This window comes from Gnatocerus cornutus, chromosome 7 (assembly GCF_029298725.1).
Source record: "Gnatocerus cornutus isolate USDA-ARS CGAHR chromosome 7, icGnaCorn1.1, whole genome shotgun sequence".
Classification (NCBI taxonomy): Eukaryota; Metazoa; Arthropoda; class Insecta; order Coleoptera; family Tenebrionidae; genus Gnatocerus; species Gnatocerus cornutus.
The window spans coordinates 13,332,074-13,359,764 of NC_142239.1; the positions used below are offsets into that span (position 1 = coordinate 13,332,074).

At 36.8% G+C, this 27,691-nt stretch overlaps 4 protein-coding genes across 4 annotated transcripts; 2 read left to right on the plus strand and 2 right to left on the minus strand.

The window, feature by feature from the left end:
- The first annotated feature begins 155 nt into the window (after nt 1-155).
- On the plus strand, nt 156-1,168 carry LOC148171193 (uncharacterized). Its single transcript, XM_088041460.1, has 3 exons — nt 156-431; nt 482-633; nt 680-1,168. The coding sequence occupies exons 1-3, from the start codon at nt 249-251 to the stop codon at nt 948-950; spliced, it is 606 nt and encodes a 201-aa protein (XP_087897586.1). The 5' UTR covers nt 156-248; the 3' UTR covers nt 951-1,168.
- Nucleotides 453-3,551, minus strand: Marcal1 (SWI/SNF-related matrix-associated actin-dependent regulator of chromatin subfamily A-like protein 1). Its single transcript, XM_088041452.1, has 7 exons — nt 3,125-3,551; nt 2,864-3,080; nt 2,671-2,805; nt 2,198-2,624; nt 1,900-2,150; nt 1,571-1,853; nt 453-1,522 (listed from the first exon to the last, which is right to left on the minus strand). Exons 1-7 carry the CDS (start codon nt 3,456-3,458, stop codon nt 1,172-1,174), a joined length of 1,998 nt encoding a protein of 665 aa, XP_087897578.1. The 5' UTR covers nt 3,459-3,551; the 3' UTR covers nt 453-1,171.
- A 10-nt stretch (nt 3,552-3,561) lies between these two features.
- Nucleotides 3,562-5,926, minus strand: LOC148171195 (poly(A)-specific ribonuclease PARN-like). Its single transcript, XM_088041453.1, has 11 exons — nt 5,818-5,926; nt 5,560-5,752; nt 5,201-5,515; nt 4,870-5,155; nt 4,702-4,823; nt 4,537-4,655; nt 4,310-4,490; nt 4,207-4,262; nt 4,073-4,159; nt 3,792-4,026; nt 3,562-3,746 (listed from the first exon to the last, which is right to left on the minus strand). The coding sequence occupies exons 1-11, from the start codon at nt 5,834-5,836 to the stop codon at nt 3,620-3,622; spliced, it is 1,740 nt and encodes a 579-aa protein (XP_087897579.1). The 5' UTR covers nt 5,837-5,926; the 3' UTR covers nt 3,562-3,619.
- A 9,631-nt stretch (nt 5,927-15,557) lies between these two features.
- On the plus strand, nt 15,558-27,061 carry LOC148171196 (uncharacterized). Its single transcript, XM_088041630.1, has 2 exons — nt 15,558-15,879; nt 25,875-27,061. Exon 2 carries the CDS (start codon nt 25,972-25,974, stop codon nt 26,725-26,727), a length of 756 nt encoding a protein of 251 aa, XP_087897756.1. The 5' UTR covers nt 15,558-15,879; nt 25,875-25,971; the 3' UTR covers nt 26,728-27,061.
- The last annotated feature ends 630 nt before the right edge of the window (nt 27,062-27,691 follow it).

The window sequence follows — 27,691 nt, forward strand, 5'->3', positions numbered from 1 at the left end:
AGCCCTCTGGTGAGAAAACATATGAACTAATTAGTTCAGCATTATTCTGCTAGATAGCGCTTAATCGAAAAATTTTTGGTAAAAATCCAAACTAAATTAATTGGCAAAGTTTCAAACCATAAAAGTTGACTCTCTGGTTCAGCACTATTCTGCGAGGTGGCGCGGTATCAAAAAAATCTGTGCGCACTAAACCTCACTTTTTACTGTCATCAGATGAAAACACTTCAAATAAATGCAACACCTTAAAAATGGTTGATTTAAAAAAAGATTTAGACGAGTATCTACTTCTGCAAAGTGACCAGAAGAAATCGTTCAAGCTACAAATACCCACAATCCAAAAACCTAACATTACTAGTTGGTTTAAAAAAGAACAACCCCCAGAAGATACCTCTTGGTTCCAGGAGACAAAAAAGGGATGTTGCCCCACATTAGTGAGTACAATTACAATAGTATTAAAAAAAGAATTATATTTTTACTTTAGACACGTTTTCAACGAATCACTCTTTTTGTGGTATGTATAATAATGGGGATCCTATGTTTTTCACTCTCTCTGATGTACATCCCCGTTCTGTTATTTAAAGCGAGGAAATTCGCGTTGTTGTTCACACTAGGGAGTCTCTTCTTCATCCTCAGGTGAGTCCACACTCAACACTTGAAAGTCTGATTAATTAAATTCCAGTTTCTTTTTCCTATGGGGGCCCTTGGCATACTTGAAGCACATGTTCTCAAAGGAGAGGATGCTTCTAACAGTGACGTACGGTACCACGTTGATTGCTACACTCTATTGCGCGCTCCACTTGCAAAGTACTCCATTTACAGTGTTGTGTGCAGTTGGTCAAATAATAACATTGTTGTGGACTGTGATATCCAACATTCCTGGAGGGACCAGTGGAATTACGTTTTTCTCCAAAATGTTTTCTAGGTCTGTTGGCAACACGCTACCCATTTAGTGTGAATGAACGAACTTTGCAGTTGTACAAAGATAAGATACCAAAATTACGGTCTAAGTTTTACAATACAGTGAAACCCCGCGCTGCGGACTAATCTACTAAAAAGTATTGTCACTCCCGTCCGATTCGTCGAGAGTTCACTATATTCCCAATCTGCATGGTTATCACAATAAATTACTTAATGTTAATAAACGGAATATAAACATGTAAAATCGCAAGGGTCATATATCCATACTACCCAAAATATCATCCAGATCGTCATCAAAAACGCTTGTATCACCAATATCACTTTTGGAACTTTTAAAATAACTGGAAATGTCCAAAGTGTTGGCGCTCGTTCTGTTCAACGTCACGTTCAAATTTTCAGTCAGCTCCTGTGACACTGCTTGTTTAGTCACGGAGACTTTATCAAAAGAATCCTTAGAGAGTCCAACTTCCTCCAGGATCTTCTGTTTTTCTTGGAGCATCGGCCATATCGAGTCATCTGCAGTTCCAGGAGCCAATAAGTACTTGATGACGACGGGATGTAACTGTCCGATTCTGTGCGCTCTGCTCTCAGCTTGACTCAAAATCTACAGAAATTTCAATATACAGAGTGACCACAAAACGTAGTTACTCACACTAGGATTCCAGTGCAATTCTGCGAATAGTACCAACTGTGCCGCTGTTAACGTCAACCCCGCGTTAGCTGCTGTGATTGAGAGAACAGCCACGACGTATTGCTCGTTATTCTGGAACTTATCCACGAAGTACTTTCTTTGCTCGCTGGTTGTAGTACCGTCTATCCGCATATATTTCACATTTTTCTTATTCAGAACGTTACAGATCGCATCTAACATGATCTGATGATGCGCAAACACCAGAAATTTCTGTTTAGTTTTCAAAACTTGTAAAATATACGAACTGAAAAAACGGCATTGAATGGTACTCTTGTTGGTACGACACTCACCAGACTGAGGGTATCTTCAACTTGGCCGTCTCACTAAAAAATGTTAAAAGCAACGCGTGTTTCTCCACACTCCTCTTCTGATTTTGGTACTTGGCAGCTAGCGCTGTTAGACATTTCCGGTCTTCTTCACTGAACTGGTTTAAATTCACGTCCAAAGTCACCACTTCTTGTGATTTGTTCGGGAGAGACTTCAGGACTTCTTCTTTCGTCCGCCGAATCATGAACTTCCGTGTAAGAACAATCTCCAACTCCTTTAATTCAATCATTAGCAGAAAGAAACGGCACCTTTGGGTCTTACTGGTAAATTCGATTTCCCTGAAGCGTCCCAACCGAAGTTCGTGTTCTTGCCATCGCAGTACCGTCGACTGTAATCAAAAAAGTTCCCAAAAAACTGGTCATCAATTAGAGATAACTGCGAAAAGAGTTCACTAGGGCGTGATAAAGCTGGCGTGCCGCTCAATAAAACGACACGTCGGGCTTTTTTCGCTAGTGCAGTCGCGGCTTTAGTGCATTTAGCTTTGAAGTTTTTGAGGGTGTGAGATTCGTCGATTACGAGGACTCCAAATTGTTTTTGTAGAAGTTTGTCGACGGAGCGGGACATCATGTCGTGGCTGACGATGAGAATTCTGCAGTCTCCAATGTAGTCTTTTCCTGAAGTCATGTACTGGATTTGCATAAGTGGGACGCTTGGGAGGAATTTGTGGATCGTCTCTTCCCATATGTTTCTAAAAGAGACAATGAGAATGTGGATTGGAGGAACGAGAAACATACTTCATGGAGCTAGTTGTCACTATGAGCAGAGGCCAGTCTTCTTTGTAATAACTAGCGATGCCCAAAGCTTGGAATGTTTTTCCTAGACCCATGTCATCGGCTATTAAGCATCTCCCGTTTTTATCAATTCCATACCTGAAATAAATTCGTTTAGTACTAAAAGTAACATTACTAAAACAATTTGCATTATTACCTCACTCCTTCTTGTTGAAAGGGCATCAAAGAATCACCCAATTCAGGCTCTAATCTACTTAAATCAATATTAGAGTAATCAGACCTTTCTCTATTCACACAACTCAGGACGAAATTGGGTAACTTCTCCACCATAACCTGAGGCCGCAAATTCTGCAACTTCCCCATCAACTCTGTGTGGTCTTTTATATGAAAATCCCAGTTTTTACTCTTGACATCTACAACACAAAGTTAAATTTCCACTAACCCAAGCTTAACTCACCGTAATGTCGCGTTTGTATCGTCTTAAACACTTCAATAGCTGGAGTACTAAACCCTGTCAAGTCCACAACAAACCTGTCTTCTGATATTAAACTACACTTTCCAGTGATTACTTTGTCTTTCCCATAGAACTGCATGGATTCCTTAGGCCTTTCATACGGCTTCGTGAAGTGATTAGACTGACCCGTACTACTGGAACTTTTAAAATTGAAACGGGGTGCAGCGGGAGATCCATTTTGGAGGTTAGGTGTCTTCACAGGGCTGACCAATCGTTTTTTGGCCAACTTCTCTTGAGCCAAGCGTCTCTTTAATTCAATTTCTTCACGCGAACACATTTTTATCACAAAAACCAATTTCAATTCAAAGTTTTGAACGACCAAATGTCAACAGTCTGTCAAATGTCAGTAGAAGTACCAATACCAAAACGAAAGTCCCTAACAAATTTAAATTCTTTATTTCGTTTAGTTCAAAAACTAAATTCTTTTCAAACAAAACATCAATCCCACGCATCACTTTCCACGAATGTTTTGGTTGATTCCTTTCGGGGACACTTTATGGGGGTGTGGTCATTCTCTGATTCTAGATCGTCCATTCCTGATTGAGAGTTCCTACTAAAATTTCCCCTGAAATAACAAGTGAGGACAAAAAACAACTATTTGGATACATACTGAGCGACATTATCGGTTTTAATTTTTTTATTGCACCTGGGAGTGATCCCTATAGTCCGTTTCCTACGGATAGCAGGGGCAGGAGTTTGAGTCAAGTCTGATTGACGTTTTGAGTAAGTCATGATGCTGTAAGTGTCACTTTGAGATAAAGTGCTTAAGGCAACGGCAGCCTGCTCCTTTTTGTGGAGCCCAACGTAAGCAGAGGCTTCGTTAATCCAAGCTACATAAACACCACCTGTAACTCTGACATGACTACCTGTGTCAGAGTTAATTCCACTTACCAAAAGGACTAAACAGTTCTATTATGTTGTTTAGTTTCCACTCTTTAGGGAATGTTAAATAAAAGACATGATCTCTTGAGGGAGTAGCTGGAATTGGAGTTATTAGAGGAATTCCATCAAACAAATCGACTTACGATCGCGCCCTGCCAAATTCAAGTATTGATTATCCCTCAACACCATTAGAAACAATCTAAAATCTCTTATTAATTGTACTGTAGTTTGATGTTAAAAACAAACCTGTTTAAGAAAGGTTGCAATAAGGAAAAGTCTTTGAAAGTCGTCTCAATTGGAAGTTTCTTTGCAAGTCCTAAATAATTCCACATTGATAGAAAACACAACCCTGTGATGTATGCATCATACCCAGCTTCATGTTCTTTTACATCCTCAAGTTTGTACCCTTGTCCTCCACTGTCAATTTCTGAAACAACACTGCCAGAGGAAGAAGTAACAAAAGAAGCACATACCAACAGGTGGTAGTTCAAAAGGACTTTTCGTCACCGCTTCCAACACGTCTTTTAAAACAGTTGAAGTTATTAATTCTTTGAATTCTTCAGAGTTGGCCATAAACTTTGTATCTAAAACACTGCAAAAATGAATCAGTCATGGTGAAGACTCCCAAGACGGCTTACTTTTTAAATAGAGAATGAGCGCACTCTTTGAATTCTTCGTATTCTGCAGGAAGAGGCGTCAAAAATTTATCCAAAGTGTGTAGAAAATCTAAACACATGTTGTGTCCAACAATAAGTTTCCCCTGTAAAAATAGTCATTGGAGAAGAACTACCACAAATGAATCTTACTGAGTCAACGATAATTCTTAGGATTTTAGTAAAACCTATAAAGTCATCCAACAGTGCCAATTCCTCCTCAAAAAGTTGCTTTTGGATCTCCTCCTGCTCCTTTTTGCTCTTAAATTTGGACGCCACCAACACCCTGTCTTTATTCTTATTCTGTTTAGTTTGTAAAATAATCTTGTTTTTGTACTTTTGTGAGACGGTTTGATAAATGAGGCGCCTCACAAACGCGTTACATTTTGGTAGCTCCAGTTCTGCCGCATTTGTGTCCAAAAAGTCATCCAACTGTTTACTACAACCCCCATAAATTCGGGCCTGCATTAAGAGAGAAACTCACGTAACGTCGTCGATAGTTGGCTGAACATCGTCAGGAATCGGTATAATCTCTGAGGGACTCTGCTGGTTGCTTTGGTTGCTTCTCAGTTTTTGCCTGTCTTCTAGCTTCTCTCTATAGTCCTCCTCCTCTGACATATTCAAATAGGGAATTCCAAATTTGAATAACTTATTAAAATCAAACCCCTGAGTTATCAAAAAATGGATACTTGAAGTCTGACATAAAAACCTCTGATCAGGAATGTTTCTATTCACAGGTCTTCGAAAAATGTAGAAGTTGTAGCTCCTCTGCTTAAACTTCTTCTCAGAGGCATCAAACCTAACACCAACTCATAGAACGTATCAGCACTTTTAAACACTCACCTAAATGCACTTATTCCATACTGCAGCACCAAAAAGTCTCTACAGTTTTTCCGGACTTTTTCGTAGTACTGCTTGGGGGTATCAAAGGCGTTGATTTCAGAAACGACATTGAGGCCGGAAAACTCACAGTCAATGGCTAAAAAACTTGCACTGTTGATGACATCCTCAATTTCTGGGAGCACTTCTTTGAAATCTAAAAAGTTGTTTACAATGACATAACCTCACTTCTGTTGGTGACAGATGGGGTGATTTGCGTACTTGTGATTGTTACTTCCATGTTGGGTGATCCAGGGGGTTGTTTTCACGGGGTGGTTTGTTCGGTTTTCAATGCTAAATTTGAAGAATCGCACATGGGTAGCATCGAAGATGGTAATTTTTATTGCCAACTTCACAGAGAAATTCCCCTAAAAGAAAATTCAAAGCGGGTGTTTAATTGGTTGCCTATACGTCAAATTTATAAAATTAATTTCATCAATTTATTTAAAAATCCGATGAATAATTAGGCTCAGTCACAGTTTAATACCCCCGAAAGATAAATTTGACGATAAATTTCCCAAAAATGTCATCACAACTCAACTCTTTTATCATAAATAAACAAAGTTGTCTTTGAGACTTTTCCGACCGTCATTCTGACACCCCATCCATAAATCCCTGTGACTTTCAAAATTCCCCAAAGTTCATGGTCTAAATCATCGTCCAAACGGAAATCGTCACCAAAATTTCGCATAGTCACGTTCGTAAAAAAACAGCTTTTACAGTAAAGCACTTAACGGTACACATAATGGGGCTTTAACATTGTTTGGAAACAAAATAATGAGCGATGCGAGCAACGAGAGCGTCAAGGTCTCCGGAGGCATACTTTTGATTCGTTCAAAGTCTGGGACTTCAAGACTTCAAAGAGTTTTAGTCCATGCAAAGCGAGGCTCATCTGATCAAAATCAATTAAAATGGTAACATTCTTGAGTTTGATTCTCTTGGCTAACATGGGATCAGTAGCAGGTTGCAAAAGTACGCAAAGAAGAGACCTTCGAGAATACCAATTTTGGTGTCAAAACTTGGAAGTAGAGAGAAGCGAGTTTCGAAGAAGTTGAGAAGACATGGATCAAATTATAAGGACTCGGGAGTGGGATCGATTTCCCAAACGAATGCTTCTGATACGGACCAGAAAGAAGACTTGAAGATTACATGTTTGCACAATCCTCCTCAGTTTGTCTCAGATTATCATGGTAAGTTCACAAAGCAAGAGGAATCGGACACCTCCACCACTTCGGACACCATCTTCATTAAACATCTGGCATCAGAAGGCATCATCTACAAGCAGGCGGCATTTTTTACCCAACAGCTTCCCATGGAAGAACCTCACTCTATTTTGAAGGTACCACCAGGTACCACTTCTTCTCGAACGGACAAACACCCATCAACTCCTCCTAACGTCGTCGTCATGTCACAATTTGAAGGAATCTTAGCACCTATGGAAGGAGGAGATCAGTCAGACGAAGAGCCAGAAAATTTCGAAGGAACCGAAAGTGATCTCACTGTTAGTTTTACGAGGAAGTACATCGACTCGGGTTTAAGACGACTGAAATCCGATGAATCTAAACTGTACTTGGATCTTGAACATTACCGACGTCCCAGGAAGCATCCTGTGGTTGACGACGAAGGCATCCAACCTCTTCTACGGAAGCTGTCATCAAGCATTTTCAAGCCCAAAAAGAAGAAACGGGAAGAGAAAGAAGAAGAACCGGTGCCCGAACCGGAAGAAGAGATACTAGAAGAGGAGGTAAAAGCTGAATCGCTGGAAGACAAAACACCAGAACCGGAGCCAACAGAATTAGAAGAGAAACCAGAACCAGAAATTATAGAGAGTGAGCCTGAGTCGGCGCCCCCGAAACCTGCAGAATCAGAACAGCCGGTACTAGAACGGGCAGAACCAGAAGAACCGCCTGAACTGGAACGAGCAGAATCAGAACAGCCCGAACTGAAACAGGCAGAATCAGAAGAACAGCCGGAAGTGAAACCAACAGAATCAGAAGAGCAGCCAGAACCCGAAATCAGCGAAGTTGGATCGGAGTCGCCGCCTCCGTCAGTTCTGCAAAAGCTGGAAGAGTTCGAAGATGTGAAATTTACGATCAAAACTGGAGGACCGGAGGAAATTGTGCCAGTGGAACCGCAAATAGCAGAAGTAGTTCCAGTGGAACCGAAAATAGCAGAAGTAGTTCCAGTGGCACCGAAAATACCAGAAGTAGTTCCAGTGGCACCGAAAATACCAGAAGTAGTCCCAGTGGTACCGAAAATACCAGAAGTAGTCCCAGTGGCACCGAAAATACCAAAAGTAGTCCCAGTGGCTCCGAAAATACCAGAAGTAGTACCAGTGGCGCCGAAAATACCAGAAGTTGTACCAATGACACCGAAAATACCAAAAGTAGTCCCAGTGGAACCGGAAATATCAGAATTAGTCCAAGTGGAATCGAAAATATCAGAAATAGTACCACTGCGGGTAGAAATACTATCAGACGATTTCTGCCTCCATACTAAAGAGCCAAGTGGCATACCATTGAAAGAATCAGAAGAGGAAACACAGCCTTTCAAAGAATCTTCAGATGTGTGTAAATGTCCCAGCAAATTGATTCAACTGCTTGATCCCTGTACTTGTCCTAAAGAGAGTCCTAGAATGGCAAAGAACAAATCCATACGAAGATTCTTCAAGAAGATTGATGTTTGTCTCCACGTAGCTGAGCCCTCTGAGCAAAACCTATCAACAACAACTTCCCGAGCTTCCGATTCTGTCATAAAAAGCGAAACGTTTACCAAGACAACAGTCAGACCACTTGGAGCTCCAAAACCGAACTTCTTAAGAAAATCAGTCTCTAGACTTTTAGCAACGAAACGACAACTCTCATCCTCCAGAACTCCATCATCAAGATCAAGCTCGAAATCGAGTTTATCTCAGGCTTCCATAAAGCGATCTTTGATCCTCCCAAGCAACAAAGAACTACGACGAATGAAATACAGAGGTGCTAAAGACACAGATGGAAGTTCTTCGTCTATGACAACTCCACCGAAAAGTTTGACGAGTTCTTCGACAAGTTCCGGCTTTTTGTTAATGAGCAGCAAACAAAGAAGGGCAAGACGTTAACGTGGAGTGGTAATAATGCATTCTATTTCGTAATAAAGTTGCAATTTATTCCGTGGCGATTACTTCAGGTTTAGTTTTTTGCAATTCTCCCGTGAGAAAAATGGATAAGTAGTCAGATTTGCATCTTGCGGTTGTTGAACATAAATCAGAATGCATTTTAGAAGAAAAAGCGACCACGCTCTGATAAAGAAAAGTTTTGTTGGTGAGTAATTTTTACAAAAACAAAACCCAAACAAACCGGTTTATCATAAAAACCAACTTCTTCGAATAACAAAGATCGTTGTTAATATTTTTTGCAATTACCTTGAATTATCAATATCACGTGTAACAGTTAGGACTAATAAAATGGTAATTAATTCTCAATTTCTCTTTCGTAATAGAAGTTAATTCATTCGATTACCTCACGTGGATCGACTGCATTTATGTCTATTTTCGCACAGAGCGAAGATCGACAAAATTACATTTTATGATTTTCGCAGGTCATAAACCACCAAACAGTTTAAATTATAACAGCAGTAAAGGAGTTATTATGTAAATTTGCGACGTAAAAGTCAATTTGGATCATTTCCTTCGACCATGAAAATATTTACGAAATTGTGCGACAATTATGAAGCGAAACGTGAATTTATGCAAAAACGTGCAAATTTGCCCGAATAGTTTACGACTTAGCCAGCAACAATAACATTCCGTCGAAATAGAGGATCGTAAAGTGCGACAATTCCAATTTATAGCTCGGGAAAGGGGCGGTTTCGAGGTGGCCGACTTTTTCAAGCAATTATCACTTTGAAAGGGTTCCCACGAGGTTAATTTATGCGCGAGGGGTTGTTTACCTCTAAAACCGAAAATCTCTCGCGAAATTGAGTGAAGACAGTAAAAGAGAAAACGACAATAGCGATCCTTAAAAAATACCCAGAAGATTATGATAAAGTGTTGAAAAATGCGGTCCCATTATTAGAAACACTTCTCACTCACCTCAATCTAATGGCATTTTGATTAATTCTTGTAGACATAAAGATAAGTCCTGAGTCAACTGAAGATTAAGATAAAATATGGAATTGAGACCAATTTGGTAACTCTTCGGACGCTCCAAATATCATCAGTCATAAAACCGTGAAAGTCGCTGATCAAAAATTCACAAAGAAGTCACATTCTTGTGATTCTTAATTAGTTTTAAATGTATTTTCACCGTTCCAGAAAAATTAAGACACGCTGTTAATAGCTGTGATTAAACGTGTAATGGACAGGAAGTAACAATGAGAGTGTGACATAAATGTGAAAATGTTCAAAAATGAAATAATTAATGTTATTGGTATTTAATTACTTGTAGCTATGAATGTTAATAAGCAAATGATACCTACGTGTAACAGTTCTTGATATGTTAGTTATGCGTTGCGGAGGTTTGAATATGCAGATCATATAATAAAATACAAGAGTATGTTCGATTTTTGAGGTAAAATAACTGATTTGTTGGGAAGTGAAGATTCGTAAAAAAGTGATCGCAGAAATTTGACATACTTTTTATGATGAAATTTGTTTTTCACGAAATTAAGTTTTTGACAAAATCAAATTTTCTACTTTTGGAATATCTAAGAACGAATTCTATATAAAAAATCGAGAGAAACACGATGGCAAAAGCTGTTTCTTTCCGAAATATTGAGCACCGATGATTTCGAATCATCAAAAATTTGGCCCATTGCGTTAAATAAGCCCGAATAAGTTGAGTTTACTTCACAAATAAACGAGAGAATGACCAAAATCTGTTTTCAGAAGGTGGTTCAGAAGTGATTTTTAAACGGCGTTAAATACCTCTAAAAAAAATTAGCGAGATATCGATATCACAAGTATGGCATAGTTTTAGACATAAATTTTTGCAAAAATTTGCAAATTTCGACTGTAAAAAAATCAAAGAACTACTTCTTATGTAAAAAATTGCGAGCAAAACGATGGCGCAAACCGCATTTCAATATCTGAAATAGTTTCTGAGATATCGAGCATGAATTGTTTCGAACCATTAAAAATTTGGCCCTCTGCCGAAAACCCAAAATTTAAAACGGTCATAACTTGGTTATTTCTCGACGACAAAAATTAAAAAATTATCATGTTTTTGAATTCAGCGTAAAATTCTGCGTAAAATGAGACCCAAATTCGTTGAGTTTGCTTAATAAATAAACGAGGTATTGGCCAAAACTGTTTTGAAAACGTCATTTTAGGGTGATTTTCAATCAATGTTTTCAAAATGAAAACGACGTTTAATAGCATTGAATTATACATCGGTCGAAAGAGGAGCTCGAAATCTATCCACTAGCCAAATTTGAGATCTATAGGACAAATAGTTTTCGTGTTATGGCCAAAAATTAAAAAAACTAAAAATTTCCATCGTATTTTTTTTTTCGCGACAAATCGACTATCGAATTTTGGGCTTTTGAGAACATTTTCTAACGTAAAATGAGCCGAAAAAAAGAATGAAGCAAACCGCATCTCAATATCTCAAATAGTTTCCGAGATATTTAACTTTAAAAATTACGAAAAATGAGAAAAAAAGAAAATCGACTTTCCGAAACTTTGATCGGTCATAACTCAGTTATCTGTTGTCGCATCTGAATTTAAATCCCAGATTTGAAATCTGCGTAAAATTCTGCGTACACTGATGTATAATAACTTAAGTTTACTCTAAAAAATAAACGACATATCGATATCAGAAATTTGGCCATAGTTTTAATCATGAATTTTTACGAAAATTTGCAAATTTCGTTTGTGGAAAAATCAAAGAACTGTTTCCTATGTAAAAAATTGCGAGAAAAACGATGGCGCAAACCGCATCTCAATATCTGAAATAGTTTTTGAGATATCGAGCATGAATTGTTTCAAACCTTCAAAAAGTTGGCCCTCTGGCGACAATCCAAAAATTCAACAGTTATTTGTTGACAAAAATTAAAAAATTATCATGTTTTTGAATTCAGCGTAAAATTCTGCGTAAAATGAGACCCAAATTCGTTGACTTTACTTAATAAATCAACGAGGTATTGGCCAAAAACTGTTTTGAAAACGTCATTTTAGGGTGATTTTCAATCAATGTTTTCAAAATGAAAACGACGTTTAATAGCATTCAATTATACATCAGTTGAAAGAGGAGCTCGAAATCTATCTACTGGCCAAATTTGAGATCGATAGGACAAATAGTTTACAAGCTATGGCGAAAAATAAAAAAAAAATTTCATCGATTGAGTCGGAATTTTTTTTCGCGAAAAATCGACTATCGAATTTTGGGCTTTTGAGAACATTTTCTAACGTAAAATGCGCCGAAAAAAAGAATGGCGCAAATCGCATCTTAATATCTCAAATAGTTTCCGAGATATTTAACTTTAAAAATTACGAAAAATGAGAAAAAAAGAAAATCAACTTTCCCAAACTTTGATCGGCCATAACTCAGTTATTTGTTGTCGGATCTAAATTTAAATCTTAGATTTAGAATCTGCGTAAAATTCTGCGTACACTGATGTTATAATGACATTAATAACTTAACCTTACTCCAAAAATAAGCGAGATATCGATATCAGAAGCATAGTTTTAGTCATGAATTTACGCGAAAATTTCCAAATTTCAACTTTTGAAAAATCTAAGAACTATTATGTAAAAAATCGCGAGAAAAACGATTACGCAAACGGTTTTCCAATAATTTTAATAGTTTCTGAGATATTGAGCAAGGATTGTTTCAACCCTTCAAAAATTTTGGGTATTTGAGGGCGTTTTCTAAAGAAAAAAAAACGCAAGAAAAACGATGGCGCAAACCGTTTCTTTTTATTTGTTGTAATTTCGAAGATATCGATCGTGAATTGACAATTTGAAAAATAAAAATCAACAATCCGAAACTTCAAACTGTCATAACTCGGTTATTTATTGACGTACGTGAAAATATTGCCCACTTTTGCATTCTGCGTGAAATTCTGCGTAAAATGAGTACTAATAGTATAAATTAGAATCAAAGGTAGGCCAGAACTCAGTTATTTGTTGCCGTACGTGGATTTTGAGCCCTGTTTTGGCTCGTAGACCCTTAAGAGTTTACTACACCTCGTTACCTTCCGTTCATGAGCTCATTTCTTTTGCTGCTGACTGTACATTATTTTTCCTGGCAGTCTAAAATTTTAAAATAGGATGTTCCAATTCTAATAAGAGTTTAAATTGATACATAAATTAAAGATAATAAATTTTAACTTAATCAAAATTGAAAAAAAGAAAACATGTAATTAAATTGTTATCAGGTTATCGTGTAAAAACAGGAAAACACTGCAAAAAAGAAAAACAGTCTTGTTTACTGTTAACTACACGTGCATTCTACAAAACGTAAAAATAAAAAGTCCTTGTTCTGAGTCCCCAAATGCATACCAAACGATCGATTTCTTTCGGTTTTTCCACGTTTTCCCTTGCAAACACCGATCCTTGACCAACTTCACATCAACACCCAAAGTTCAACCCGTAAAATATGATTCTGATAAAGTTGTCAGACAACAAAAATGTTGTTTTCAGTGACTTCACTTTTGTAACATTCATCCAGCATCATCAACTTTGTTTATATCATAAAAGAAATATTTAGAAGTGACGCATTTAATCTTATCTCCCATTAGCATTATTTATTAATTGGTATCCCGTTAGATAATTAATTTTATTACTTTGAAATAAAATACGACATGCTACTTCACTAATTACGTAGTTAAACACATCAATTTGCAAGTGGATGATTTAGTAATGGTAGTGTATAAAGTTCGGTTATTTTTTTCTAACCCTGAGATAGTAATTATACTAAATACACGTTTTTGCTATTATTCTTACGGGGATAATCGATAAGTGAGTCGGTTAAGTGAAAATATTTTCACTGTCGTGTCACCTGCCTACACTCATTACGAGCGTTTGATAGCTTGTAAATTAACAATGGGGAAATCAACTTTGTGGGTGCTCGCTCTCTACCAGGGATTTCCCCAAAAGAATAAAATCAATCGACTCACTAATGGAAATAAACCTAATGTAATTAATCTAATTACTTAAATTAATGAAAGTGCTTCAATTTCACAGCAATTAACAGGTGAAGATAAGCGGATTTGTCGGCCACCACCACGCATAGTGGGGAAGGTCTTTATTTAGAAAAACTACCTGCAAAAACATGTCGGAGATAAGAAGAGAAAAGTGGCGTAAACTGAGTTAATTAAAGTAATTCAGAGAAAACTTATTGAAAATTTATTGCTGCTTTGACATGAGATTCTTTCCGGTGAGAAAATTACGTTCGATGTAATAATGTACAGAAAGAATTTCATGAGAATGTAATAAATAATTGGATGATGAGAAAAAAATGTGAGCGTATCTTTCTCAATAATTTCATTCAATTAAGTCTGAATTTGGTGATAGAATCATGAAAACTTCTGTAGATAGGTACATTTAGAGACTTTTCTACATTTTTTGGGAAAAATAATTAAAGTGTGAAAAATTGTATTTTCAGTCAAAAAAGTCTAGAGACGAAAAGAAGAATTCAAAGAAAATCTTGAGAAGAGTCTACACAAAAAATTAAGAGATTACAAACAAAATTTCGAGATCCTAAATAAAAATCTACTAAAAATGTGTAGAGAATCTACAATCAAGATCTAGATAAAATAGAAAAAAAAAGAAGAAGAAAAGAATCCAGAGAATCTAGAAAAAATCTAAGAGAATTTAAGCAGATTTACAGACAAAGTTGTCTATAAAATCTATAGATAATAGATAACGAATTTAAGAAAAATTGAAAAAGATTCAAAAGTATGTCTAGAGAATTCTAAGAAAGGCTAGGGAGAATATAATGTAGAACACGCAAGACAGTTTAGAGTAAATTTAAAAAAAAAAGAATTTAGAAAATTCAAACACAATTGAGAGATTATCTAGAAAATCTGAAGAAAATACATACTACGAGACTTTAAAAAGAACTAAAGAAAAATATAGTAAAAATCTAAATTTTGAACTAAATCGTATGAGAAATTTTATAAAAATTAGAAGAAAAGTTTGTTTTAACGAAATATCAAATGAGAAATGATAGACAATCTAGCTCGCAATCTAGAGAAAATTTATAAAATCGAAAGACTGCCATATCTCATTAACTCACGCCTTTGCCAAGAATCCCGTCAAAGTTATAGGAATTCTTCCAGAAAACAAAAAGGAACTGATAAACAGAAAATTTTTACACATATTTTTCAATTCCCAACAAAATATTTTTATAAACTTAATCAACTGCGACGGTGTCACAACTTTGATTTTCATTTATCATCACAACTGACATAAACAATGACCAATCAATAAACCCGCCACAATAAATTTTATTACCACGTGCTAAATCGCGACAAAGACAATCGTACTCCTGCAAAGAATCAAAACTTGTTTACAATGAAATTCTGTAATTAAATAATTACAGGCGTATATTTTTAATTTCACAATCAATTAAATCATCCTTCAACTGTAAAACTCCATTAAATGAAATGCGAGTTATATGGGAAAAAGATCGCATTTTTGGCAGAACTGTGACTCAGTGAAGTGATTTGAGCACCGGTCTGGAAATCCGTGGTCTAATTTGGGTTGAAATTGTAATTTAACTATTCTTATCGCACCTGTTTACCACGTGCGTCTCGACGTCATAAAATGAATTTAATATTTCCTCGTCTTTGTCTGAAGCTTCTGTCATAAATATAACGCTCTGGCATTTACTCCTTCCGAAACACCTAAATTGTGTTATCGATTTCACAAGTCCCACAATGAAAATTTATCTGATCTTTGGATAATTGCCCCAATTGTCGTCACTCGCCTGGAAAGTACCGAATTTTGAAATCCATCAAAGGGCTTATCCCCTCTCGCATTGCACCTGTTCTTTCAGTTGCAGTCGACACAGCGATATATACTGGTGAGGTCGCCACTTCTCCCCAGTTCGACTGTTGATATCGTTGTGCTCGCGCTACTTTGTTAACATTTCGTTCCGAGCCGGCTGAAGAACTGTCAAATTTTCAACTTCAACAACCCTTCAGTGACATTTAGTGCGGTTGACACACCGGAAATACAGTGTGGTGCCCGTGTAGATATTTACTGGAGCAAATCAAGGTAACCCGACAACCAGAGATCAGGTCACTTGAATTTTCCATATTGGAAAGACGACTTTTCCTCCAAGTGAAATAATCACGGTGAGTACTCGTCTATTACACAATTAATCTCGGTGTAAGACAGGTTTAAGGTCAGTGGATCAGCCGATTTCGGATTTGTACCTAAAAAATTGTCGAAAGTCGAACGCGTTTTTCACACTCTTTAGTTTCCTCGCATGCGGCTTCTGAATGACTTTTCAAAGTTTGATAATTGCAAAAACGATAACCTCCGGGGTGACGGAAAGATTCGCTCGAATTGAAGTGGGCCAAAGGTAGATCCCTGGGGTGCACCCGATTAAAAAACAAAGTCGTTACGATAATTGCTTTTTAAAAGTGTTTATTTAAGCCGTCATTACACAAATCGTTTAATTTGTTTAAACAACGTATTACAGAGCAATTAGTCGGACTAAAGCAGTGGCGTCGACCTTTCCCTGTACACTCTGACCATACCGAATCAATCTGAAGGACTTTCTGACACACTCGAAACTTTCCAAAATTATCATTGTAATTAAATAGTACGCTGCTCGGTAACTGTAACAAATTCTTTCGTTTGTGCCACTAATTACCGATCGAAATTGGAGTGGAGCTTTAAATAATTCAATGAGAACGAAACGTGTTTCAAAAGAGAGGAACTAATAAAGCTACAAAATTGGAAATAAATCGAAAGTTCTTATGTAAGACGTTGCGGTCTATTATGCTATGTTGCGACCTGAGAAATTATTATCATAACAGTGACACTACAGCAGGGCCGCCAATGCATTTCGAATCCCAAGCTCGATAATTAAATCATGGAATTCGTAGGGTGAAATCGGCCCAGTTCGTATTTTTCGCATTCGACTTTGTCAAGAAATATTATGACTTTTGCCGAGCCCGGATTACCTCGATCTGTCATTAGAGAACATGTCTACCTATAATTTCATTTCTTCTCCTTTTTGCTTTTAAATCTCTCATAAAACTCAATTTAATCGAACTAACGATCGGTTCTTATCGTCTGCGACCTGCCTGCAATTGCACACGCCGCGATTATTTCTTACTGTTCGCTTTATTAAGACGTAAATCAATGGGAAAATAGTGGAGTAATCCTGTGTCATCCTTATTAACGTCAGGTCATTTATTAAATTGCTTGGAGTTCTTGGAAGTTTTAATTCCTGCGGTACGGAGAAAGTCCCACGCCGCATTTGCATAATTTGGAGTTTCGAAAGGATCAACTCGTGTCTTTCGCAAGAAGTTTGGGATTTAGAGGTTTCATCAGTGAGGGTGACTCAAAGATAGTAGGAAATTAGTGATTATATTTATTACCAGTTGAGGTCAAGGATTGTTAAGTTTTTCAAGGTTTCAAAAACAACTATTTCATTTTTAAAGTTGTAGAATTATGATAAGTCGAAATCAAAAGATGAACGGGGTTTTAATTGCGCATTAGCTTTAAGCGACCTTTTCAATTGTGCAGAACAGTCCATTGTATTTATACTCAACCTTTCACTGCAGAAAATATGACAATGTACCACTGACATGCATAGTAATTAATTATGTTGACATTTCATTTTGAAAAATTTATACCAATTTTAGAAACCGAGTCGTACGACTAGCGACAGGACAAAAGTCTTGACTTTGACAGGCTCATTGCTTCTAGAAGATTTATAAGTCCAACCTTCATTTTTATGTAGATTTTTTTCAATGCGAAAATTACGTCTAGCTCTAGTTCTAGAGGTCAAGTTATAAGTCTAGATGATATAAGAAAGAAAAATCTGTAAAGTTGGAACAAATTTGAAAAATAAGAAGCATAAAAACGAACACAAATAAGTAAATCTGAATTCAAAAAACAAAAACTGAAGATACAATTAAAAGAATTTGAAGTATTTAAAGAATTGCAAGCAACTAAAAAATTTGCAAAAATTGATGGAAAGAAATTTCGACGATTTGCAGAATTGGCAGGGAAAAAAAGGAATTTACAGTCTAAAAAATACAAAAATAGGATCATAGTAATTATTCAAAGGAAATAAATATAGAGAATGCAATAAGTTTAGAGTAACTTACAAGGAATCTGTAGAATGTTAAATATAGGAAAAAATGTATAGGATTTTAATAAAAGAAGAATTAAAAAATCCAAAGGATCAGCTTATGAAGTATTAAAAAATAGAGAATAAGCAATTAATGTTAAGATTCTAAAGATAATTTGAAAAATCAATAAAAACATTGAAGAATTTATCTATTCTAAAAACGTGGACACTGAGATTTTAAAATTTGAAATGTAATAGTTGGAATTTTTTTATGTAAATATGAGAGAATCTGAAATGAAGCGCGTTTAAAAACCTGCAAACCTAAGAAGCAGAAAAGCTGGGAGTCTTATAAATAGAAAATATGGATTTTCAATAACTGGGAAACAGAGAGAATCAAAATAAAAACCTAAAATTTGGACAATCCTAAAAATTAAAACCTGATCTAATCATAAACTATTTTTTTTAAATAATTTAAATCTGAGAACCTAAATAGGCTGAATTAAAGACGAAAATCCAACAAAATGAACTCTTTTCTATTTTCAAGTCGTTTACCTCAAAAAATGGGTCACTTTTGTCGATGGAGCATAAAAAATCTTGTACATCGAAGTGTTTACTGGTATCGATTATGATTAAAACCAGCAGTGCTCCGTTAAAAAACTAAGTAGAACTTAAACGCATTATTATGGTACGATTGACCCAGCGACAAAGATCAACGTTCTCTAGTAATTTTCATTGATAAAAAAACTAAGGTCGCAAACTCCTGATAATTATGATTTTCCGCAAACGACTCTTCATTTCCAGACAACATCGGCAATTCTCAAGTTTGCCAGCGTGTCAAATCGATCAAAATGCACTAAGTGAATCGATGTGGTTTTGTTTCGGCGTATACATGGGTTGTCATGGTACGACCTTCTCTACATTGTAATGGGTTGATTTTATGCGAACAATGATTTGATATTGTGGGGGGTCACGAGACTTAACCCATACAGTTATGTAATGGAAATGGTTATTGAAGACTGATCAGAACTGAACTAGTTTTTATTCCGGTGGGGAAAGTACAATTTGGTGAAGGTGTCACGTTTTTGCTTAAAATTGGTAGTAAGGTCCAATCGAGGCAAGTGGGTTGGAAGAATCGAACTCGATTTCTTCACTGTTGATTCAGACCGATAAGAATAGTTTAAACAAATATTACCGACCAAATTGTGAAGAACAATAAACACTTGAGGACCTATTTTTCCATTCTTGATCAAGTGTTGTTTGTCAACAGTTGGACAGAAATACCTATTGAATTAGGTCAGTTAGAAGTTTGAAATAAAAGTAATTAAAAATACAGACAGTAAACAAGTGTACGCTTGGACAAGTCCTTTTCCCTCACTACTAAATTATCAGAGAGCATTGTCCTCGGACGCAAGTAAGCGAGGAAAAAATCACCGACCAACAAATTTTAACCGAGTTAAAACTGTACTTTTGGTATCTTCTTCATTGTAATTTGAAAATACAACTAGATTAAGACAGGTCAAGGCACAAACCACACGAATTTGGCGATGGGAAGATAAGAGTTGCACAACTGATGATCATCTCGCGGTGGGAACATCGTTTAGACGTCTTTATGTGAAACATAACGTTTGTGATGAAATGATAATAACACTTTTAACGCATATTTTACAAGATTCAGAGGCTGATACAAAGAATCAACATTTTTATCGGTTACAAGTTGTTATTATTGTCACCGACCTTCGATAACGTAAAAAGAACTGCCTATCAAATGTTAAACTTTGTTTCCTACAACACAACGGTTCTTGTGGTTAACATTGGAAAAAATCGAGAAACTTTATTTTTAACCACCAAGCAAAAATGTTAAATTAGAGACTTGGGATGAAGGTGTTGTGGCCATGTGGTCCAAAATTTACAAAAGGAACCGAAATAATGATTATTTGGAAAAATACTTCTTGGAAAATTTAAGTATTAGGGACCGCCGATTATAATTTTCCGGGAAATCACCGCCTTATGCGAATTAGTGGTTTGAATGTGATCATTACGGGCAGCATCGCACAAGTTTAAAAAAATTCTAGGCTACTGCTTGTAATTCCGCTATGGTAATGAAGATCATTACTTGATTTGCTTATCGACTGTGCTAAATCACAAAATTTTGCGAGTTGGTGATCGTGTCTATTGCTCGTCATAAGGATGAGATACAAAATTTCCAAAATCTGTGTCTTCTACTTTATACTCCTAAGAATTGGTGGAGTTAATAAACGACTCAAAATTAATAATCTCTCCAAATTTATTACGAAATTTTCCAAAAAATAATGGAGATTTTTGGTCAGCCTTAAAAATAAAAATTTCTAAAATCTGTGCCTAATTTTTTGTACTCATGAAATTTGGTGAAGTTAATAAACGACTATAAATTAGTAATTTCCTCAAATTTGATTGCTATAGTACTAAAATTGGCGGAATTACAAATTTTAGCAAAAGATATTGGAGATTTTCAATCGGTTTTAAAAATGAAAATTTCCAAAATCTGTGGCTTTTACTTGATACTCTTGAGATTTGGTGGAGTTAATAAACGACTTAAAATTAGCAATCTCTCCAAATTTGATTGCTGTAGTACTAAAATCGTCGGAATTACGAAATTTTGCAAAACATATTGGAGATATTTGGTCAGTCTTAAAAATAAAAATTTCTAAAATCTGTGCCTAATTTTTTATACTCATGAAATGTGGTGGAGTTAATAAACGACTCTAAATTAGTAATTTCCCCAAATTTGATTGCTATAGTACTAAAATTGGCGGAATTACGAATTTTTGTAAAAATTTTGGAGATTTATGGTTGATTTTAAAACATTCTAGTTATGTGTTATTTATGAACCGATTTTAATGAGATTTAAAACTAAAAGATTACTGAAGAGGTAAAGGTTAATTGTATTTATCTATGTTTACATACATATTAGGAACAATTTTTGATTTGTTCATAAACTGTGTCAAATAACAAAAACCGTAGAGCGAAAGGGTCAAATTTTTGACACAGCAAGAAATTCAAAAAGAAACTATAGAATAAGGGCCAAATTGAGTGGCGCGTTTCTAGGAACAATAAAAAATATTTTGTCCCTGCTTTTGGTCCCTGCAGGCCTATAAATTCGGTTCTCTTATCCAAAACAGCATCCGAACTACTCCCATTTAAAACCAAATTAATGACAACCGAACCTCCATAACCGACGTTCTGTAACTTGCTTTCTCTAACTTTCAAAATTTCGATACAAAACAGGATTAGTGTCACTGTCTCAAATATTTTTGATTAAATAAAATTCTAGAGCTGTTCCACATAACACGGTGTCCAGTATTCCAGCAGTTTCATTCACGATTTAACACAAAGAATTTAATTTGCGCAAGTCGTTGACGTTAGTTCGCATAGTTTCCTCAACTACGCCGCAGATGAATTACTAATTTAGAGTAATTGTGATAAAGTAACTACGTCAAAAATATCAAGCCGAGCGGTTTTGATTCGACAAAGCAAAGTGCAAGAAACTAAATAATACCGTCGGAGCGAGAAACTTTGGGAATTGTTTTGTTGTTGGAGTCCACAAATGAAGAATGACAGTGCTAATTGCCAGAGTGACTCACAAGAATTAAGACGTGGAGTGAAATATTTAAAGTTTGATCAAATGGGGTGGAAACAGAGTGGATTTACAGGTGTGCACGGATCGATAACCAATCTTTGACTCAAATATTTATCTTCTTTTTGTTCGCCTCGTTCACCTTAATCCATTATACCAACAAGAGGATTAACTTCAGGGGTTGGAACAACAAAGAACGCAGAACGGAAACGACGTTCACCTGACTAAATGGTAGAGGATTTCCCTACCAACATCACCGAATTCTTCTTCGCTGAAACATCAGTGAGTAATGACCGAAAGGTAAAGTGCGGATCTCACGGACCTTGGCAGAAGGAGACCTCATAAGTCGTGAAAGTTGATAATTGTATTCTGATCAGTTGGTGTCTTTTCTAATGAGTATGCAATGTTGGAGGCCTGTACTGTTACGTGCCGAGTAAATTAATCCATTAACGAGATGAAGGGAAACAACCGGATATCCGCAACGATCCGACAGTTTTCCACAAAATGAAGTTCATGGTTGTGGATGTCAAAAGTGACTAATATCCACCTGTGGGGACAACACTCGCTTTTATTATTTAATCAATACCAAAGCGGACGCTGAAGGAGAGGGTGCGAACGCTTCTCACAGATCCAAAATTTAGGAAAAAGTGGAAACTGAAACCTAATAATGGTGTATCCATGCGAATCAAAGCTAAAAGCAAGGTCTTTCTCACGATGTAATGATAGTTTGCAACCTATTTACCAACTCGCCGTATAAACAAAGTCATAATTTGGGATTTTATAACTTTCTTGTTGAAACTATAGTTGTAATAGAATGTGTCCCTCCCTGGTAATAATAAAATATTTAGGTATACCTCGCGTGTCTTTTTGCATTTGTGCATTTCTTCGAATTTAAATGAAACTTTCATAACACAAACCGTAAATGTGGACTTTGTAATTATCACACGGAAATTCAACAAGAAACGAACCGCTGAACGTCTTTACTTTCGTACAAAATGTTAAAAAGCCAACAGGTGCAAGGCTCAAGCAGTTGATGGAAGGCTTAAACGAGATTATCTCTGACTTTAAGACTTGTGAAAGCAATGAAATCAATGGTGCGTATTTATGGGGCCATAAATTTTCATTAGGGCGGTTAAAAGGTTAAGGGGGTTGAATATGGGTGTTGGCAGTGGGTTTTTCCTTCAGTCCAAAATCATAGTTTGCTGTTAAACTTTTAGGTCTAGAAACGAAAATATTACTTTAAACAGGATTTTATTTTTTTAATTATAATTATTGAGGAACTGAAGCAAACTTTCCGAATGAATTACTAAAAACAAATCAATGAGAATTGACAGATTAATTATTATTAAAATAATATTTTTCGATTAATTAACGAGGTGTGAGATCTATACCTCGTGGAGCCTATAAAACCTTTAGGATAACAACAGATTATACTGCATAACACAGTTTTTGCCAGCTGCATAATTTAAACGAAATATGTTTATTATTTTTAGTGAGCGACCGCGTTTTGTGGTATCATCATGAAAAAATTTATTATTATTTATTAGATTTTTGATTGGTCTTAAAAATAAAAAAATTACAAAATTTGTGTTTGCCACTTTATACACTTGAGATTTGGTGGAGTTAATAATCGACTCAAAATTAAGTAATCTCACCAAATTTGATTGCTATAGCACTAAAATTGTCGTAATTACGAATTTTAGCAAACATTTTTGGAGATTTTTGGTTGGTCTTACAAATAAAAATTTCGAAATCTTTATACTTTTGAGATTTGATGGAGTTTATAAACGACTCATAATTAGTAAAAAAATGTTTGACCAAAAATTTAAGACAGAAAAATTTGCCTTGAGCCCACTTTTGTTTACATGGATCTTGTGGATAACATTCCCTAATTTTGTTAATTTTAAGAATATTACATTTTATTGTGGAATGTTAAGTTTTTGTCAAGAAAAACGAAAAATCGAACTCAATCAAAAGTGTCAATACCAACTAGTGTTTAGTCCATTTTTATTGTCTTATTTCCGTTTAATTTCCTCAATAAATATAATTTCTTCAAACATTCTAAGCTCGACCTTTCCTTAATTGAATCGTGCCCACAATTTTTGTGTCTACTTCCAATTCACTTTCTCCTTCTAATCAAATCAATATCGATCGACGCCAATTACCAATTCCCATAAAACTCGATCAATTGTAAAGTATTTCCACTTTCACCACCGACGTTACCGTTATATTTGTAGGAGTGTTGTATAACAAACAAAGGGCGCGTTCGGCGTTACATCACGTCGCGATTTTTTCCACTAATTATTCAATCATTCGAATTGAAGTGAATCAGGAATAATTGCTCCTCAAGGTTGGGGAAATTTCTTGGCGTTGATCCACAGAGATGGAAATGTGAACAAACTAGGTCACGATTTATTTTCATAATATTCGTCGACTTTTCGCAAACAATAAATAAACCTTGACGACCGTTAGTCTTGTAAGGTCGAAACAGTAGTGCCCTAAATCGACCGGAAACTGTACTGTTACCACACATAGCGGATTAATGCAATTAAGAGGGCGCGAAATTCAAACCCTACCCACATAATGACCTTATCAATAGGAGCTACTGTTAGAAATCTACGTTCTCTGTATTCGAAATAAGCGCACGTTGTTTGGCTTCATTACGCATTTAAGATCGCTAGAGTTAATGTGAATGGGCACAGATGGTTGCCGCTTCAAAGACGGTCTTGTTTCATCCGCTGCTTTTTTCGCAATTTTGATTTTGTTGCTTGGCGGAGTTCCAGACACGGTCACGCTACGATTATTTCGATGTCTTCGACGGCGGATGACAGCTTTCCGGTGAGAAACAAGGCGAAAATTACAATAGAGCGCGTTTTTGACATTCCACCTTCACTTTCTTGCGTTTGGAATGCCGGTGGTAAATGACCCGGAGGTGAGATTGGGCCATCCCGGACTCGGTGAAAGCACGAAAATCGTTTGGGAGCTTTACACTTTCACTTTCATCCTTGGATCGGTCGGATTCCGGAAGGGCGTTCGAAATCGATCTTCGCATGACAAGGCAAATCGTCTTGTTTACAAACACGAACAAAGAACTGTTATTAGCTGTCGATGCTCCCGTGATGAGTTACGCAAGAGTGAAGAAGAACTTCTAGGTGTATCGGCGACTCCGTGATTGCTCTTTAGCGACGCATTTCCTGGCGCCTAGTTTCTTGCGATAAATTATATAAAGTCAAGTAATTAAATACGTAATATCGATGGCTATCGATTCGAAATCGCCATTAGAGATCTCGGTCCAGATGGCGCCGATGGTAAATCTGCCCGTCAAGGTCTGATCAGACCGCAACATTCACCTGTTCCATACCTCTTCTGTTTTCCTAAAGGTCAGCGGGCGCTGCCTTATCCTTACTATAAATAGAACCGGTGTACGATGGTGGCCAACATTGGATTTACCTTGCGACATGATCGTTATCAAAGGCCTAAGTGAGAACCACCACTTAACCGGTTAAAAAGTCGACTTACAAATCGCCAATTTCGCTTCAGATTCAGAAACACGCATAAAATTCATTAACTACTACTTTTTTTTCTTGGAACTGCCATGACATGCAATGGGCCTTCCAAGCACAGAATTAATAAGCAGCAGGACAAGCAGCGATCAATCTTTGATTATAATGACAAGCAAAATCTAAATTAAACGGCTAAAAAACTACACCTGAGCCCTTGGCACCTTCAAACCTGAGAAGCCTTTGCGAATTTTTAAGCACACGAAATGTTAAAATCTTTTTACGCCAGCAAAAAAGCAAAACTCTTAGGAACTGGTCAAGCAGAATCTGCAAACCAAAGAAAACAACTTAAGTACACTTAAGTTAATTGGGAAAATTATTTAGATACACAGTAAGCGCGACAAGGGAAAGTTGGAAATTTTTTTGTCGCTTACGCGATTAAAACAGCGCCGGTTCTTCAGAATTCTGAAGACATAAGTTACTGTTGACCCTGAAGATTGCAAAAAGTCTATCACACTAACCCGCTTTTTGCGCCGTGCGCGTCTTTTTCTCGCATATAGTGCGACAATAACCATGATCTAGATTAGCAATCCATTGTGGAATTGCATTTATTGGTTCAGTTATCTGCGAATGCCACGTGTTCTTTACATCATTCGGGACAAAAACAAGTACATAATTCATTCGCGTCCAGATGTTTTCAAGTTTAATTCAATTAAAAAGCGAATCTGTCGGATCAAGTTCATTCAGAGCCATTCGAAAAGTAGTAGACAGTTTGTCTATGCTTATTCCTGGACATAGTCCAGACTGTCGATGCGAAGTAAACCATTTCCATGAGTCGTCACTTTGGCTCTTTGCCAAAGGAAATCTACAACTCCCTCACAATAGTGGTTGTTTATTTTTATAATTGGTTTATTTTCGTTTTTGCAGATTAGATCGGAAAATCCACAACACATGTGCCCCGCTCGCAGTCCGCACCTGTAGCTAGAACAGAGAAGATGACTTGAGCCTCCAACAAACCAACACCATGAAAACTGAATGCTTTGTGTTCATCTCCATCTTATCCTGTGTGTGCGTTTCTTTTTGTTACCCTTCGAAACCGCTCAACGAGAGGTCCACAGAATTAGCTTGGGAAGCCTGGCTGCTGGTCGACCAGAGCAACAAAGGCGACGTGGGCATGCTCCGCCGAAGAATCACCCCGAAGAGTGTTTTCATCGCGCCCACTTTCAGCCCCGAGTCCCTCCCAGCGTGCGCCGAAGGCTACAAATCCGACATCATGGGTCGTTGCGTGAAGATAATAAAAATCAACGAGTCTGTCCATTTTGATTTCTTGGGCAAGAAACTCTCGGCGCAGTTCTCTGACTATGAGGAGATTGTAGAGGAACCGGAACCGGTCACTCATGGTCCGTTCCAAATCAACATCCCGCTCTTCGGAGGTGAATCCGAAGAGAACGAGACGGATGTCGCCATCGTGGTGACTCCAGCTAATAAGAGTCACCACGACAGAACCGTGCAGATTGACTTTAAAAGGAACAGTGGGGACAAGTTTAATGTTGAAGACGTCGCTGCGATTTTAGGGGTGAAACCTGAAGAGGTGGAAATGACGACTATAGCGGAGTTGGGGACTACTGTGGCAATGTCGACGACGCTGAGTGGTGAAACAACGACGTTGGAGACGACGACGGAAGTTGGTACGACGGAGACGCCGTCCACGACGACGGAGAGTGTTGAGACCACCACGGTGCTCGAAGGGGAGGCGCTTTTCTTCCAGTTGAGGGTATAGAGTAAACCAAATCACGTACAAACAAACAGTAAGACAATAAAGAACACTCCCAGAAATCGCACAGTCACACCTTAGGGTGCCCACAGGCGGGTCAAAACCAAATTAGGCTAATGCAGTAGATGATAATGTTTTGTGATTTTTAGTCTATAACTATGGTATTAATTTTGTATATAGTGTATATGGAATGCAAATGTTTTAATTTGTCTGTATATAATAAGTATTGCGTATAATTTATTCTACTAACGCATCAGTTGGAGAGCTTGTCGTGTTTTCAAGCACAGTATTACAACTTCAACAAACTACTAATCCTGTCAATTTTAACTCAATGTTGTAGGACTAGGTTAATCTATAATACAAACGTCTTTCGTGATTCTTCAGTATCTTTATTACCAAGTCCAAATCGCACGTCCTGTGCTGCTTAACTGCATTTCGATATTGTGTTCTCTAGATTCCTAATAGACTGATTAACCTTTCGTTCGACTGTTAGGTACAAATGTAAAGTTAGCTTAAGTTAAAGGTATTTATTGTCAAATATTCCATGTTATGTACTTGTGCCAGTATCATTAATAATAAAATAATAAAACCGACGACAGTTTTACATTACCAAGGCCTTCCACTGAAACAATATCTGTTAACCTTTACGTGCCGTATTTAAGGATTAAATCTAGTCAAATACGACCTCCTCACGTTTATAAACAAAGTCAATACACCCAATTTGACTTCCGTAAGCAATATATTGAAAATTGACGTCATTTGCAAAAGACGTCAATTCGTATATAAATCTTCCGCATCGTGGGGGCTCTTAAAACAAATTGTGCTAAATCCGTACAATTACGCTGAGTCACCGCGATTTATGAGGATCACCCTGTATATTGTTTATTTTTGTTGAATTGAAAATAATTGTGAAACTATTTGGAGCATCTGAATTGACGCAGTTCGGCAGTGACTAAATGTAAGATTACCT